Source organism: Choloepus didactylus, chromosome 3, assembly GCF_015220235.1.
Source record: "Choloepus didactylus isolate mChoDid1 chromosome 3, mChoDid1.pri, whole genome shotgun sequence".
NCBI lineage: Eukaryota > Metazoa > Chordata > Mammalia > Pilosa > Megalonychidae > Choloepus > Choloepus didactylus.
In genome coordinates, this window is record NC_051309.1 from 180,796,092 (window position 1) to 180,814,490 (window position 18,399).

General features: G+C 33.5%; 1 protein-coding gene across 2 annotated transcripts in view; it reads left to right on the top strand.

The window, feature by feature from the left end:
• Positions 1 to 9,623, top strand: part of TLL1 (tolloid like 1) — a 205,666-nt gene extending 196,043 nt beyond the window's left edge. For both annotated transcript variants that reach the window (XM_037830965.1, XM_037830967.1), the window contains exons 20-21: positions 4,726 to 4,976; positions 6,177 to 9,623. In XM_037830965.1, the coding sequence (XP_037686893.1) occupies positions 4,726 to 4,976; positions 6,177 to 6,311 (386 nt within the window). In that variant the 3' untranslated portion in view covers positions 6,312 to 9,623. The remainder of the gene's footprint in view (positions 1 to 4,725; positions 4,977 to 6,176) is intronic.
• The last annotated feature ends 8,776 nt before the right edge of the window (positions 9,624 to 18,399 follow it).

Genomic DNA, 18,399 nt, shown 5'->3' on the forward strand with positions numbered 1-18,399 from the left:
TTTGCAAAGTGTTCAAAATAGCATAAAAGTCTGGATTTTTTTCCTAATTCTGATTGTCTCCAAAGGTCATATACTTCCCATTACAATATATTTTCTTCTAATGTAAACATTTTGACTTAGGAGGAAAACTGATACAAAATTGTATCATTATTTGAAGAAATAGGTAGTAGCTGAACACTTCCTTATATAAACATTAAGCAAATCCTATGCTCAAAATGTATAACTAATTTGGCTCCTTTTATTCACATCCACCCTGTAAGCACCCAGATTAAGTAAACTCAGTCACACTTTGTTAGGGAAACGTGGCTTGGATAGTTTTAGGTCCAGCCCCTCTCATTTTAGAAATGAGGAATCTGAGGCTAAAAAGTTAGACGACAACCAAAGTAGCAAAGAAAGTGACGATTGGAAATACAGCCCTGCCTTACCAACTCCTGCTCAGCTGTTCTTGTCAAAAATTTTGACACTACCTGCTTCTTTTGTTTTGTTTTGTTTTTTCTTCACATGTAAATTTTGGCTCACACTTAATGGGCTATCTTGGAATTTTCTGGGTATATCTGTTTTATACTGTTATTTCCTAATAGCCACAAATGCTGAAATACTTATTTAATGCCTGCTATTTATTTCTCCTCAAATCTTTCTCTTTCACAGGTTCATTTATTCCTCAGTCTTTCATCAAATATTTATCTGGCATCTGCTTTGGGTAGATATTGTAAGATAGTCGTCATCTGTAGGAGAAAATTAGGAATTTGTGAAATTTATAGGAAAATAAAAGGAATTCATTCTTACCTTCTGACATCTGAAGGCTAAGTTAAACTTCTGATTTTCAGTTTACCTCTCAGTTTCTACTGTTGTGCATAAACACAGCCAAATCAAGGACCGCATCTATCAACTTTTGTTACATGTACAAAGCATTTATCCATTATTTACTGCCTTGTAGAATATACTTGCTATTATTGATGGGCACTGAAGGGAACATTTTAATTTGCTTAAGTAAATTTATATTTCTGCATACAATTTTAATTGTATCCATAAGAAAATCGTCTCATACTATGAATTTTGAAATCTGCTGATTAGAAATGTTGCTCCAATGTAGCTTTAATGTTACTTTTTCACAAGAAATACTGTCCATGGAGAATGAACTTTGTTGGAAAGAATCCTTTTTCCTCTTTCAGTTGAACCAAATTCTAAGCCCAGATTTATTTTAATCAGGTAACAAATGGTATCACTCTGCCTTTACATAAACTGGTTGAAAGAAACAAATCTTTCAGGAAAAAAAAATCCTGTTTTCTCTGAGAGGGAGGATATGGCTGTAATACAGAATGAAAGGGGAAATATGATAAGAAAAGAATTTTTTTTAAATGGCATTTTGTCCTGGAGGGCTTCTTTCTTGCAATAAAAAAGCATCATACTATTTGTCAATTCCATTTAAAAGCAAATGATTCATTATTAAGTCCCTTAAAAACAAATTATTTTGATCTAACTCAATTAAATTTGAATGTCCACTGAAAGCATTTATAGGTTAAATTACAGCACCTCTCCTGGAATTTCATACTTTACCAGGAAATAAACAAATATGTGTTTCCAAATTAATATGAAAACCAGCCCGAGGCTTTTCTTTCCTTCCTGTCACCCATCCTATTGAGCTTTTGTTTTCCATTTCCCAGAATTCTGTAGATGACACACTGGTAGCTCCTGAGGTCAAATTACTGATTTTCAAACAATTTATTTAAAAATAGTATTGCTCAGTTGCTAAATTACTGCTTTTATAATTCTCTGACTTGGTAAATTAATAGGGATATTTACAAATCTCTTTAAAGGGATTGTGATAAATGATATATTGACCGCATTTAAGGAATACTTGCAGGGCTTCTCAAAAACACTCATAAGCAATTGCCCTCATGCTGCCTATTATTTTCTGCTCATGGAATTTCTGAGGGCACATTAAAATCACACCTCTTGTGTGTATACCATTCAAACGTTCATCCTTTAAAAATTCATCTTGTGGACTAGATCCTCTCATTTTTTTTTAATGGTTGAAAGATTAATTCCAGGTTTATTAGTTTGAGCATTGATCTGTAGAAATGCAGAGTGTGCTTGGAACAGATAAATCAAACTGTGCTGGAACTTTTTGAAACATTTTGAGTCATCCTCAAATGTAGTTCAAGTCATTTGTTTTTTAATAGGCATTTTCTAGAAGTTTTTGATAAAATCTAGTTATGGCACCTTTCTGTGGTTTTCCTATTTACAAAGGCCTTGGGAAATCTCTTGGCCCATTTTGTTTAACTACTTCATTTCCTCCTTGATGTTTGTTCCAATCTTGGGCTGTTCCATTCTTGGGCTGGCTAAAAATTGTCTCTTTTGGCTTTTGTTTTGCTACCTTGTTTCTGTCAGGTAGACACACAAAAGCAAGTGCCCCTCCCCCTTCACGTTCCTCCCTTTTGGCTCTCCCTGGGCTGTGGAATAACATAATGAATGCACTGACAGTTTTTGAAAAATTGAAAGTAGATCAGTCAATTATATCAAATTTTGAGACTAAGCAGAATTTTTCTTCAACCTATACATGAGATTACACTGGTTTATATATTTATATATTGGATTTAGAAATGTGCTTCACAAAATATGCTACTGGCCTTTAAAAATATAATTCTTCCTTTCTGATAGCAGACTAATAGTGTTTTAAATTGTTTTCAGTTTTTCCACCGTTTAATTTCATACCTGAGTGAATCCCTAGAAGTATAGATTACGGCATTTAGATGTCCTTGCTGGAAAATAATAACAACAATAATGATAGCTCAAGTTATATGCCTTTTACTACGTGCCAGGCACCTTCTAAGCATTTACTGTATATTAACTCATTTGTTCCTCACCTAGGGCCTGTGATGTGGAATTATATATTTTCCCTCTTTTTAGTAATGACAAAGTCCCATGATTGACCAAAGGCAGAGGGAGGATTTGGACACAGACAATTTGTACATGAATTCTCTCACAGGGAAAGGACTAATGTTCTTGGACTTACTGAGATAAGAGAGGCAGCACTGTGCAAAGGGAGGATGCTTGGTTTCAGGTTTGTGGGACCCAGGACATGATATCCCCAGGTTGATCCTCATTCCAGCTTTCAAAAGTAGCTTTGAGTGGTTCTAAGTGGTTTCTCGTGTAAACATAAGTAATATTGGCACCTAGTTTGGTTAATAATTATGCAAGATACCCCACCTGTCATCTACTAGACAGAGGGACATTTAGATCGACCATGTCACACAGCCTTTTGGGAGGGCAATTTGTGGGACAGGAACCCTAGAGCTGGAAGCTTTTGCTATGTCAGTCTCACTAAAGTCTCTAAACAAGCAGTTGGCTCTGACAAGGCCTACGTTTTTAGTTGAGCCCACATGTATTCAGAGGCAGCTGAATGCAGTTCCATACCTAGGAATTCAGAAACATTATTTAAAATCACCAAAACCCAATATGGGTAAGCCATATACAAATTTACTAAAAACTCCAAGTAAGAATGTCAGTTGCCTAATCCATCCTCAGAGTTTCCAAGGACTGTCTAATCATAGCATTAGAGTCTCACAATTGTGAGAGTGTCACAACTGTTTTATTATCAGTGGCTGAGCTTGTTCAGATCTTTCCGCATTTGGTTCTGTCCTCTCCCAACTCAACCCAGTTTTCCTAGGACTTTCCTGGTTTTACACTGAAAGTCCTGCTTCCCAGGCATTCCTAGTTCCTGGAAAACTGGGACAGATGGTCACCCTACTTTCTCCTTCTGACACTTCATATCCTCTTCTCTCTCTCTCTCTTCTTTCTTTCTTGTATGTTTGCATGTGTATGGTGTGGCACTGTAGATTTCCTCTGCCCTGCATTAATTCTAGTTATTACAAAGGCTTGGTGCTCTGAGAAGTTTTTGAAAACTTTTGTTCTCTAAATTATACTAATTGTAAATCTTTAACACACTTAGGTATTTCTTTAGCATTTTAAAGAAAGGTAATAACTGGTGGAGTATATGTTTATTAATATCTTTCTGAAAAAGAAGCTGTAAAGAGAGCATTTAATTTTTTTATTATAACAAACACATAAAATGCAGCTGAATGGGTTCTGTAATTACAAAGGTAACTGTAATTGAGTTTGTTTTGTTTCCCATTCTAGTTAGGCAAAAGAAATCCTAAGGAAAGTAATAGTGTTCTATATATTCTTGATAAAGAGTTCTATATAATATACACAGGGGTTTTATATATTTTGTTGAATTCTCAGATATTTCTTATTCCTTTGGATTCTGGGTTCCTAAATTATTAAGATAAAAGTAGAATGAAAACCTTAACTTTTTCTTCCTGAAAATATCTATAACTAAGTACAATACTAGGTATAACCATAAAAAATATTTATTGAGAGTTACTCTGTGGCAGGCACTGTTATAAGTGATTTTCATGTGTTGACAAATTCTTAGAAGCCACTAAAATAGGTAATGCTGTTCTCATCTGGATTTTACACTTGAGAAAACGATGTATTGGAGGTGTAGTCTCTTACCCAATCACAGAGCTGGTGAATATTAGGCAGGCTGTGCCCAGGGTCTCCTGTCCAAAACTAATTGCACTATCTGACCCTCCAATTATAGAATATTTACCTATGATGGCTGTGGAAGCAGAAGTTAGAGAATGGTGTAACAATGGTGAATCAAAATTGGACCTGTTAAAGCCCTAGAGCTTACTTGTTTTATTTTTCTCTCCTGGGCAGAGTGTGGTGGCCGACTGAAAGCAGAATCCAAACCCAGAGATCTGTACTCACACGCTCAGTTTGGTGATAACAACTACCCAGGACAGGTTGACTGTGAGTGGCTGTTAGTGTCCGAACGGGGCTCTCGACTCGAGTTATCCTTCCAGACATTTGAAGTGGAGGAAGAAGCTGACTGTGGCTATGACTACGTCGAACTCTTCGATGGTCTCGACCCAACGGCTGTGGAGCTAGGTCGATTCTGCGGATCAGGGGTAAATACATTACTGGCAGGATACCACTGATGTGATTAAATCCCCTATTGATTCACAATTGATATTTGTAACCCATACAAATTGAGAGTATTTTAAAAGAATTGCTGCATCATATTATTAATAGCTTGAAAATTTATAACATGCCTCTTCCTTCCTTACTACTTCTCCACCTCTAATGAATTCATTCTGTAATATCATATGAAATAGGTAAAAATCAGTAGCTATAATGTCTTGTTGGAAATTTCCATATTCTGACTTTTTTATTCACACTAATTATGCAATAAATAGTTAACTATTTAATAACCTAAATATAAAATACTTAAACACACACCTTTGAGAATGGTAATAGGTTCCTAAATTAAAGCATAAAAGAAAATAAATGAGCATGCATACCATTCAAATTGTCATTGCTTTGTCAACAAACGAATTTGATAGAGTGACAGTGTCAACCACTGGTGAGGGTGTTTCCGGGTGCCACAGAACATTATTCCATTGAACATGCTGGCACTTGTGCCTGGTACAGGGTGCCAGAAACTAGTCAGAGTATGTCACCATAAGAAACAAAATAAAAAAGCTAAGGGTTTTCAATGCTTTGTTCCCAAAATTCACTGCATTAATATTGAATAGTCTTCTGAATACATATTTTGCTCAGAAAATATTAGTCCCAAGTTTTTTAATGTTTGCATTCAAAAATAATACAGTTTAACCAATAGAGCTGAACTCCTGACCTAAAATCAACTTAAATAAAACATAATGTATTTAAATTATTTTTAAAAAAAGTAGCGGATATTTGGATTCCAGAAGTAGCTCTGCCTCAGAGCAGCTTCTGAAACAAATTTAATAATTCCTTATGCTCTCTGAACCTTGATTTACTTATTTGTAAATTGCAGGAACTTAGCTTAAAAATTTGGGGGAAAAACACTGAGTACTAGGCAGGAAAGGGGACAGAGCTTGGAAACTGACGTGTGCTCAAAGCACAAACCACATCAACCACTAGTGATGTGATCTTAATATGTCATTTGCTTCTCTCAAACACAGTTTTTTTTTTTTTTAATCTATAAAATGAAGAAGTCAGTCATATCTATTTTGCAAGTTTGTTGGGAGAATTGATAAAGAAAATATTTTACCAAACATGAATTATACTGAAGAAAAAAATAACTCATTTTACTGTTTGTTTATTTGCTTGTTTTTTGTCTTCAGCCACCAGAAGAACTCTCTTCAATTGGGGATGCAGTTTTAATTCATTTTCATACTGATGACACAATCAACAAGAAAGGATTTCATATAAGATATAAAAGTATAAGACATCCAGATACCATGCATACCAAAAAATAATGCCAAAACCTCCATCAGAACCTATAGAAATGTGCATAATGGAAAGATGTATTTTTTTTAAAACTGAAGTACAAATGTTTTATATAATGAGTTTGGACAAAAGAAAAAGGAAAGAATGAATAAAAAAAAGACCAGTATTATGTATTAAAAGAGAAGTTTCTGGCTAACCTAGATCAGCATTACAACGTTATTTGAACTTCATGTTTGGCAGTATTAATAAAGTTGGTGAAACGACATCATGTGCTTCAAGGAAGACTCTAAAAGCTTTTGTTTATAGTTTGACATGGATGCCTCACAGTTCAGACAGTGTGAATCAGGGGCTGTGACCCTACAGAGTTTTCATTTTGACAATTTTTTTTAAGACTTGGTGGAAATAAAATGATCTTGCAGGTCACAAACTGGAAAACCCTCTAATGTATCTTTGTATAATTGCTTTGTATCTAGGATACAGTACAAACCAGATCCATATAAGGTGATGTGAAGTGGGAGTTTTAAAAGGGTGGTTTGTACTTTAAATGGATGTGTGTCTGGAGTTTGGAAACTGGAATATTTCAGCTTCATTATTTTCACTTGCAGCCTAGCTTAACCTCTCTGAAACAGAAATGATCCACTTCATTTTACTCTCATTTTGACAAGTTTGAAATGTCAATAGTGTCAATTATTGCAGTTAAACTCTAGACATCATTTATTTAAGTTTCTGAAAATGCCCAGTTGATCGGTAAACAGCTCTTTCTGTGGAAGAGCTGCCTTCTCACCCCAAATCCAAGAAGCCCTGTGATGTCTTATGGACCTTATGGAAAAACTCCTGGGAGCCCTGAGCATGAGTTTTTGAAATGACTGCCTGGATGGTTCATACACAAGTTACCACTGCTGCTATTGTCTTTCTTTTGACTATTTTGTGGACCTGTTCTTGTAGTTGTTATTGTTGATGTTATCATTGTTTATATTGTATTTAAAAAAAATGAAATGAGATGAAGCAGAAGTAGGTCTTATAAGAATTGAAAGAACTCTTTCTTTCTCCTATTGGGATTTGGTTTAAAAGATAAAACAATGTTGGGAAAAAGGATTCATTTCTGAAAGACTTTCTATGGTGCTATTCCATAAACATATTTTTCTTTAAACAAAGTTTTTGACCTTTGAGCCAACAACCTGTAGACTATGAATGTCTCCTTATGTCTGGCTGGTGGCATTTGAAGAATAAAGACTTGTTAAATCTATCAAGAGTATATTGTTGCAATGGCAGCACTTGTCCTGTCAGACAACTACTTATAATGCCTTAGAATTCCTGCACATGATCAACAGGTCCTTCTATAGATAGTCCTTTTGAAATGTTGAACATAATAGTGTATGTTAATTAACAGTTCTATGGGGAAAATCCATTTCCATGACCAAGAAATATGATGACCTACTTTTGTTGTAGAAAATGTAATTTTAGGATGAATTTTCTTCTTTAAAGCCGTGTGTGTTTTTAATACTAATGTATGTACATGTAGGGTTGTCTGAATGAGTGAAGCTACAAGAAGATGAAAAGTAGTAGATGGTTGAAAAGTTAAAATTTATGTGCCAAGTTCTATATTCCTGTTTGAAGTAGCACCTTTCTTAGAAGGTTTCATGGACAAATAATGGGAACTTCTAATCATTACCAACCCATTAAATAAATGGTTCTTTCCTTTAAAGACACTCTATTTTGATATTATTTGATCATTCCACATGAATGATTCCACATTTAATAAAATGGGTATTTTTTCTCATTTTTACAAAATTAAACCATAAACAGAAATGTGGTTTATTTGTTTTTCACCTGAAAAGCTTTTCTTGCATATGAATTATAAAATGTAAATACATTTTTGAAACCAACCTTTTGATTTCAGTGAATGTTACTTTGGAAATGTGTAACTATTGCCTGCAATATAGACGGGCTTTTTAGTGGAGCTGATTTATTCCAGTAACATCTTCCACATGTTTTTCATTGATCTCTGATTAGCCAAAATATACTAGGGATGGGGAGGAGAGGAGAAACACACATTTATTGAACACCTGCAGTATACTATGTCTTAGGCTAGTGTCACACACTAGCTCTTTTTAAACTTCATGCTTCCCTTTAAGATCTGTGGTAATGGTCTCATTTTGTAGTTCAGGAACCGAGGCTCAAAGAGATTCTGTGACCTTCCAGGGTCAAGTATAAAGTCAGATGTTGAATCCCAGCTTATCTGACATCAAAATCTGTGCTTTTTCTGCAAAAGGTAGTAGAATCAATCTTGATATATATAAGTAGTAGATTTTTTTTTGATGAAACTTTTCCACATGAATTAAAGTTTAGGGATGAATTACAGTAAAACATTCAGGGTACCTATATTTCTCCCTTCAGAAACAGCATGAGAATTAGAATATCAATTGTAGATATCTTTGAGAACCACAGTTAGTACTAGAAATGCTAAAAAAACAACAAAAATCTACTGTATGGTTTGGTGTCACTAACCAGGGACCTTTTGTTTTAGAAAATATGTTATTTTATCTGGCATGGTAGGGGAAATGTAGTGTGTTCTATTTTAAGAAATATTCTGGATATTTCAGTTGGCATCTTATTAGGCAACAATGAACTGTATTAACCCAAGCTGAGAAATTAAAGGAAGAAGGTATTTAGAAGGCATATAGAGCTGTTGTCATAATGTTGTCTTCAATTTTTATTTTATTGTATACCAGATATCAATTTACTACTTAATATTAGTTTTTATATTGATACTATATTTGCCTTAAATATGTTGTTAAATGAAAATACAGACAGCTTCACTGTTGTTTTGTTAATAATTGCTAGTTACTGTTCTGGACATTTTATTAAATTAATTTTGTAAATTATTTTCAACCCATATATCAGTATATTGGTTGTGCTTTATATTTGCCAAAGTTCTAATTCCCATGCAATATTCTCACTGAGTATACTCAGAAAGAAAAGAAAACCTGCTTCCTCCTAACATAAATCTATCAAATTATTTTTAAAAGTCAGTTTCTGATGTAAATCTAGATTATTAAGGAGATCATGACTTACTATAATTGAACAAAAAAAAATTTTTAAAGAAATGCCTGAGAAACAGCAATTATATTACCAAAGCCCCCAAATATCCCATGTTTATATTAGGTGGATTGCTACTATCTAGGACTAATTTTAATATGTCACAGTATCAGCATCAAATTCTGGTCATTTTTTAAAAATACCAAAGTCTCATTTTATATGGTTTGTACCATGACTATATGTTTATTGGTGAGATTCAAATATCATTTTTTGCTCTCCATATAGAAAAGTCATTAAAAGAATCTAAGGACTTATTTTTTGTCAAGAAAAGTTATTTTTTAAGGAGATATTACAGCTTTATTTAGATTTAGCGGAACTATAAACTTGTGTAACATTAAAAATAACTTACTTAAAAACAATTATCAAAATGTTGGCATTGGAAATTTTTATTTAGTGATAATGAACAGAAGTCTTTTTGGAAAAACAAAACAAAACAAAAAACCTTGATACCACTTGTTAAATCTAGCAGGGGAAGAGGAAAATAGGAGAAATAATTACCTCCAAAAGGAGATTTACAATTTGATAGATTGCAGTAATACCTTCTATTTTACAAGAATAAACATGTAATACAAACCTATCACAAAGAAAACAAATGTTGGTATATAAATAAATTGAAACTTTTTATTCTTCGATGCATCATAAATGGTTAACATTGAATATTTAGTTTGGGGGCTTTTAGGTCTATAGTTGCCAATTTAAAAACTTTGCCATTAGATTAGGGAACAATTGATGGAAAGGCTGGCCTTGATACATTGTGAAATATTAGTATTGGCTCCAAACTTTCTTTTGACATCCACTTTTTTACTGACCAGCCTTCAACTCCCCCACCCTCCATTCCCACCCAGCGTTTCAACCTGAATCCAGCTGTCTTTGTGAAGCTGGTGCCTCCCAGCTGTGAAATCTTACCTGGTTCGGGGTCCAAAACAGAATAATTCCAAAGGGGTATAGGGCCCTACACATGTCTCAGTGTGTATCAACCACCTATCATCCAATATTTAAAGTAAACATTCATAAAATAAATAGAAACCTCTTTATTCATGTAGGTGGGAATATACCTGAGTAAAAAGCAGATGAAAGAAGATCTAAGAAGCCAACAGTGGGGGTTGTGAGTAAATAATGACATGTATATGAATACAAACTAATGACTTCATATTCCCTCTGTCGTTTCCCTGCTCTCCCTACCTATGCTGTCCTTATACCTGAAGACTTAGTTAATGAGCATTTAATTTTTGCCCAGCTATTGAATTTTTAGAGCATACTTGGAATTAAAAATAGCAACTAAGTTTAAACATATGCTCTGTTTCATGCATTGTGCTAAACACATTTTTGAAAACAGAACCAATGATGCATCTTCTATTGAATAATATTATAAATTATAATATTTTTAATTAAGATTAATATTACAGCTCATAATATACAAGCATAGCATTTTACTACACACCAAATCTAAGAAGTGAAAAATCTCATATCCCTCAAAAGCACTAGAATTTTTTTGTAAAGCAAATATAGAATTCAGCTAAGAAAAATAATTTTCCATCTCAATGTAAAAGTGTATCTATAGTCCCTCATGACATTTTAAAATTAGAATCAGTGACTCACAAAATGGTAGCTGGCTGATAATAAAGTGGTGATGGGTTTGAGGTAGAGGTGAAGAGAGGGTTATTTCAAGGAATTATATTAAAGTTATTTTAGTAAGATTTCCCAGAAAGGACAAGTAAAGTGAAAAGATTATAGACAATAAGGCATAAATATATAAACCTATACTAAAAGAATACTTAGTGGACATTACCTAGAAGGCTATGATTTAAAATTAAATAGCAGGAATATTTTCCACAGTGCTCAAATAAATATGCTTCAGTGCTTTTGTTACACCCCTGCATGTTTTGTTCTTTTTGTATTCTCTGGGAATAAAGGGTCCCTCATAAAAAGTTGTCATTTTCCAAACCAAAAGGCAAAGTACAACCATGTCTTTTATTAACTCCATTTGTTATTAATTCCATTTATTTCTTCACTCAATAAGTATTTGCTTAGTGGCTACTCATAAGCCAGGTGGTATGAATTTAGTGAGAAGTTAAAAACTAAATCACAATCTCTGCTTCCACGAAGCTTAAATTCTAATCGGAGAGATAAACATTAATTTAAAACAATCCAAAAAATGAAAGTTGCAATTATAAAATATGCATGTTTATTATGTCACCATTTTGGTAGCATTATTTTAAATAGTATAATCTATATTTTTAGAAAAGCATTAACATAGGCATTCTTTTCTTATCTTTGTTTTTTTGTTTTCCACTATCTTCTTCATTGCACTTATGTGTGTGTGTGTTTAATTTGGTTGTCCTATAAAGTAAACATTTTTGGAATTATTCACTTGTAATTTCAATTTATAAATGTAAATTATTTGTTCTCAAGATGGGTGATGGGTATGGGATAGCATATCAGAATTATGATACTTGTTCATTTATTTATTTAACAAACAGAACTAAATAACATAATTTACAAAAAGCATTATCTTAATGTTGGACACCCACTCAGAGTTTATTAAATTATAGTTCTCATTATGAGACATTAATGTTGACCTAACTGGTGGAAAAGGTAAATTATGCAATTATAGCATGACTTGCAGGGCAATCAGATGCCTTGCTGCTTCATAAAAGTGCTTCCCTCTCTAAGCCAATAAGTAATTTTAAATATTGATGAAGTTCTTTGGATACTTGGACCTTTCTAGAGAATATACGTATACAAAAACACTCTGGAGGAATTTATTTGAAACCCAGACCACATATTATGCCATCAAATAATGCTTCACAGAATGTGATGTCACAAAATATTACAAAATATTCAGATAAGAGCAAGCCAAAATAACAAGTAGCTGAATTAGTCTCCAAGAATTTTGGGTACCAGAATTAAATAAAAAGAAATCCACACCCAAACACATAGTACTGAAATTATATAACACAAAGTTACAGAGAAGTGTTTTAAAAGTAACCAAAGAAAAAGACCACTTAGAAAGAACTACTTTTAGAAATACAGCAGGCTTCCCAACATGAAAAGCAAACATTATAGTGAAATAGTCTTCAAGGTATTAAGACAAGTAATTGTCATGCTATGCTAGAATCTCATACCCTGTTAATCTATTATTTACAAATGGAGACTAAATAAAGCCAATTGCAAATTAGTAAAACTGAGACAGTCTACAGCTAACAGATATTAATTTTAAAAACATCCAAGGAAAATAAATACAACCAGAAATGAGTGGCATGCAAGAAGGGGTAGTGAGCAAAGAATTGGCAATTATGTGCCAAATTAAATGTATTAATAGCATAAAAATAATATTAATGACTAATTTGGAAGACAAGTGAAATGAAGTAGAAGACAATGTTTGGGTAGACAGGGGTAATCGAAGTTAACTGTTTCTAGTATTTCTTGTAGGGTTTAAGAGGAAGAGTAACTTTATATTTTATTAAATATACATGATAAAATTATGAGGTTAACTGTAATAAGACTAGAAGTAGGATATACAACTTCTAAACCAGTAGAAAGGGAAAGGTAATTAAAAACTAATAATCTTAAGGGTAGCATTAAGAGGTGGAAAACCATAGCAAAATAAGGAAAATGTAAAGCACAAAATAAGATAGTAATAACAGTTACATGTAATATTTAAAATTTAAATCCTGTATCCATCAGGCATATTCCTAAGTCCCTGACATATTAACTCATTTAGTGTTGATAACAAGTATATGAGTCTCCATTTTATAAGTAAAGAAACAAATCAAATAGACTGGCAAGCACAATACATGTAAGTATGCTAAAATTAATAATTTAAGCAAAGATATACTTGGGCTGAATCAAAAACTCATCTATAAACTTTTTAAAAAGAGATGTTTATAAAACATGGTGAAAAAATGTTGAAAATGTAAGAGACCTACCATGTAAATTATAAACTAAAAGTAGGTGGCATCCTATAGAAACAAATAAACTAATTTTTATGGTATAAAAGACAGTTTGGGAAAATAATGAGCAACTACACAATGACGAAAAGAATAATTCATCAAGAAGATTTAAAACATAAATTTGGATGAATGTAAACACAGAAATATATATATATATTTATATATGAAATTATCAAAATTGTTTAAAAATGTAACCCATGTTGGTAAGAGAATTTTCTGGTCTCTTTAACACAGATATTAAATTAGAAGGTATTTGAAATAACTGACAAATAATGAGGATCAGATTATATAAAGGCACCCTAAAATTCAATAGTATAGCAATAACTGGATAGATCTAGAGTTGAAAAACTATTTCTTTTGGGTAAAATCCAGCCTACTGCCTGCTTTTGTACAGCCCACAAATTAAGAAACCCTATTAGTCTTTTAGTGAGAACCTCTTTGTTGAAAGAATTGCCTGTGGACCATAAAGTTTAAAAATAATTACCACCCGGCCCTTTGCAGAAAAAAGATAGTCAACTCATGCAATATACAGTGTATAAGAATATGTACAGGCAATTCATAGAAGAAGAAATCTGAATAGTTAATAAACACATGAAAACATGTTTGACATTGCTACTATTTGGAAAATTCCAATAAAAATGTGACAGTATTTTTATCCATTGCATTAGTGAAAATTAAAACATCCTACACTGTCAAGCATTGGCAAGGATGTACAGCACAAGAGCTCACACACTGCTGGGTATAGAGTAAATTAGAGCAAACACTTTGGATAGCTACTTGGTCATATCTAATACTTTAAGACAGTCTTATCCATTGACCAGAATTTCCATACTTAGGCATAGAAAAACTCTTGTACTCTTGCCTAGTTCCAGAGAAGCCGTGTAAACTGTAGGAGCTGAGTGTCAGAGAAGCTGTGCAGGCTGCCTGAGTATGCTGAGTGGGACACACCAGAACTAGAAGGAAGAGGCTCTTCCTCAAGAATGGCCTCCACAGCTCTGTATTGACAATGCTTGACATCAAATCAGCTGGCAAAGAACCGATATTTAAAGGGCCCACCTGTTTTCTACAGCAGGTGTGGAGTGAGTTGCCATATGGTGCATCACAGGAACACAGGCCCAGGCACAACAGGGACTTGGAGCAGGTGACTGCTTTATTACTTACACAGCAAAAAGGGTCAAGGCTTTATTACTTATTCAGCAAACAGGGTCCAGAAGAGCAGGGGAAAAGATCCCACCTTGGATGGGCCCATGTGGAGGTCAACTACTTGGGTCATGGTCGGTGGATGGCAGCTCCACATGCCCTACTTTGCAACAAAATGAGGGACCAATTATGAATGGTTCCCCAGAGAGGCCATTTTCTCAGCAGCCCTGAAGTCCTCGCTTCAGGTTGAAGAAGAGGGGCACCTGCACTGCCTGAGTGCTGAGCTTTTATGTACTCCACAGAGGGGGCTTTGCCAATAAGTAACTTTTGTGCCCTGGCAAGCAGCTGGGTCTGATTAAGATTTAATGTCTACCTCTGGTGCCTGCAGTCTCTTGTGAAATAGAAACATACCAAACATCTGCATGCAAGTGAGCCCAAATGGAAATATACCAGTCACCCGCACACAAACAAGAAAGAGAAGAAACATAACCAACATTTGCACAAAAACAAGCAAGAGGGAGAAAGGAGGGGCCTAGGTGGGGAGTGGGAAGTGTCCCCATGACTAATCCAGAATCTGATGAAAAATTTATTTGGAATTCAGTGATAATAAATTGATATTTGGAATTTATACAATGACATAATGTGAAAAAATAAATGTATATGAAATATAACATAATATGACCTTTAAAAAGTTATTCAATAAATCCAGAGTCATAAGAATTAAAAATTTGACTACTTTTTAAAAAGAAAATTTGCATATACTATGTTAGGCAAAAATGAAATTCCCAGTTAGAAATGACAATCCTGTCCTTCTCTTCCTCCTCCTTCTCATCTATTTCCTCCTTCTCCTCAACATGGATAAGTTTATTATTTTAAAAATATACTTTCAAAGGATTCTTAAATAAGATATTACAATTGATGTATGTGTATGTAGATTTTTAATTCAGATTTGACATTTACAGAATACATAGTAGGTCTGTGTGAAGGGATCTGGAATACAAAATAAATTAACTTTACTAAGACCACATAGTGATTGTTATGAAAGAGAATATATCTGAAGGGGAGTTGATAAGTAAATTATATTTTAAATTTAAAAAGCAATTATACACTCAGATTTCTCCCTTTGCTTTATATATTGCAATTTTGAATGGTAATATGTTCAAAACCATTCTCCCTTGAAAACAAAAAAGCCACTGAATTTTCCATTCAGTAAATCGATTTATTGGCTTGATTAAATTGAGTTGACTTCCACTTATAGTTATGATGGCATGTCTTACAGCAAACTGATATACTCCATCAAGAATAATCAGAAAAAGAGAATAACATTTTTAAGAAGGAAATAATTTTGTTTTGAGGGCATTTGAGAGTTGCTAGAGAGCCAGAACTTGAGGGGTCAACTGCTACAGGAGAAAGGAACATTATAGAGATGAGCCAACACTATGTCTAGCTTTTCCCATCCAGGTATTTAGTTGATTCTTGATAGAGGGTAAAAAGGTATGATTCTGTGTAGAGGTTGGCCATTAATCTTTGCTAAACTTGAAGAGAAGGGAACACTCTCTAACTCATTATATGAGGCCAAATCACCCTCTTATAAACCCGGATAAAAATACCACAAGGAAAGAAAACCAGAGACCAATAGCTCTTATGACTATAGATGCAAAAATCCTGAACAAAATACTAACAAACCAAATTAACAGCATATTAAAAGCATTATATATCATGATCAAGTGCAATTTACCCCAATATATAAGGTTGATTAAACATAAGAAAATCATTTAATGTAATACATCACATAAACAGAATGAAGGGAAAAGAAACACATAATTATCTCAAGCGACACTAAAAACACATTTGACAAAATCCAGCAACCTTTCTTTGTAAAAAACACATAGAACCGCAGGAATAGAAGGAAACATCTTCAACATGAAAAAGGGAATATATGAAAAGCCCAGCACTAACATCCTACTTAATGGTGAAAGACCGAAAGCTTCCTCTCTAAGATCAGGAACAAGACAAGGATGCTGATTGCCACCACTGTTATTCAACAGTGTACTGGAAGTTCTTGACAGAGCAATTAGGCAAGAAAAAGAAATAAAAGGCATCCAAATTGGAAAAATGAAGTAAAACTTTTCCTAATTGCACATATGATCCTATATACAGAAAATCCTGAAAAATCCACACCAAAGACCTGGAGCTAATAAAAGAATTCAGCAAAGTGGTGGGATACAAGATAAACACACAAAAATCAGTAGTGTTTCTATACACAAGCAATGAAAAAATCAAAGCAAAGAAGAAATCAAGAAAAATTCCATGTGCAATAGCAACAAAAATAATCAAATACCTAGGAATAAATCTAACCAAGGATGCAAAGGACTTGTACACAGAAAACTACAAAATATTGCTAAATGAAATTAAAGAAGACAAATACATGGAAGGTTATTCTATATCCTTGGATTGGAAGACTAAATATCATTAAGGTGTCAATATTACCCAATGCAATTTATAGATTCAATGCAATCTCGATCAAAATTCCAGCAACCTTCTTTGCAGAAATGGAAAATCCAATCATCAAATTCATATGGAAAGGTAAGGGGCCCTGAATGGCCAAGGCTATTTTGAAAAAGAAGAATGATGTTGGAGGACTCACATTTTTCCCAATCTTAAAACTTACTACAAAGTCACAGTAATTAAAGCAGCATGGTACTGTCACAAGGACAGCCATATAGACCAATGGAATAGAATTGAGATCTCAAAAACCAACCCTCACATTTATGGACAACTGATTGTTGATGACCTGGCAAAGACTACCCAATTGGGGAAACAATATTATCTTCAACAAATGGTGCTGAGAAAACTGGATCTCCATTTGCAAGAAAAAGAAAGAGTAGTTCTACCTGACAACATTTTAAAAATATCAACTGAAAATGGACTAAATACCTAAATATAAGAGCTAAAACTATTAAAATCCTAGAAAAAAACATAGGGAAGCATCTCTGGGACATTGTGTTAGACAATGGTTTCTTAGACATTGCACCCAAAGCACAAGTAATAAAAGAAAAATATAGATAAATGGGACCTCATCAAAATTCAAAACTTTTGTTGTTCAAAGGATATTATTATGAAAGTAAAAAGATAATCTACTCAATGGGAGGAAATATTTGGAAAAAATCTGGTAAAGGATTAATATCTGGTATATTTATGTATGTATATGTGTGTGTATATATATATACATATATGATAAAATGTTATTATAAAGGATTAACTAAATAACAAAAAGAGAAACAACATGACTAAAAAATAGGCAAAAGAATTGGACAGATGTCTCTCCAAAGAAGATATACAAATAGCCAGAAAACACATGAAAAGATGTTCAACATCATAAGCCCTTAGGGAAATGCAAATCAAAATCACAATGCGATACCATTTCACACCCATTATAAAGGCTGCTATTAAAAAAAGAAACAGAAAATAAGTTTTGGAAAAGATGCAGATAAATAGAAACACTCATTCATTGCTGTTAGCAATGTAAAATGGTGCAGTCACTGTGGAGGACAGTTTAAAGGACCCTCAGAAGGCTAAGAATAGAACTACCATATGACACGGCAATCCCACTTTTCAGTATATACCCAAAAGAACTGAAAGGAGGGATTCGAACAAATATTTACACACCAATGTTCATAGCAGCATTATTGACAATTTCCAAAATATTGTAGCAACCAAAGTGTCCATCAACCAATGAATGGATACGTTAAATGTGGTATAGACATTCAAAGGACTATTATTCAACCATAAAAATGAATGAAGTTCTAATGCATGTGACAACACAGGTGAACCTTTAAGAAATCATTCTGAGTGAAATAAACCTGACACAAAAGGACAAATACTGTGTGATTTCACTGATTTGAAACAATTAGAATAAACAAAT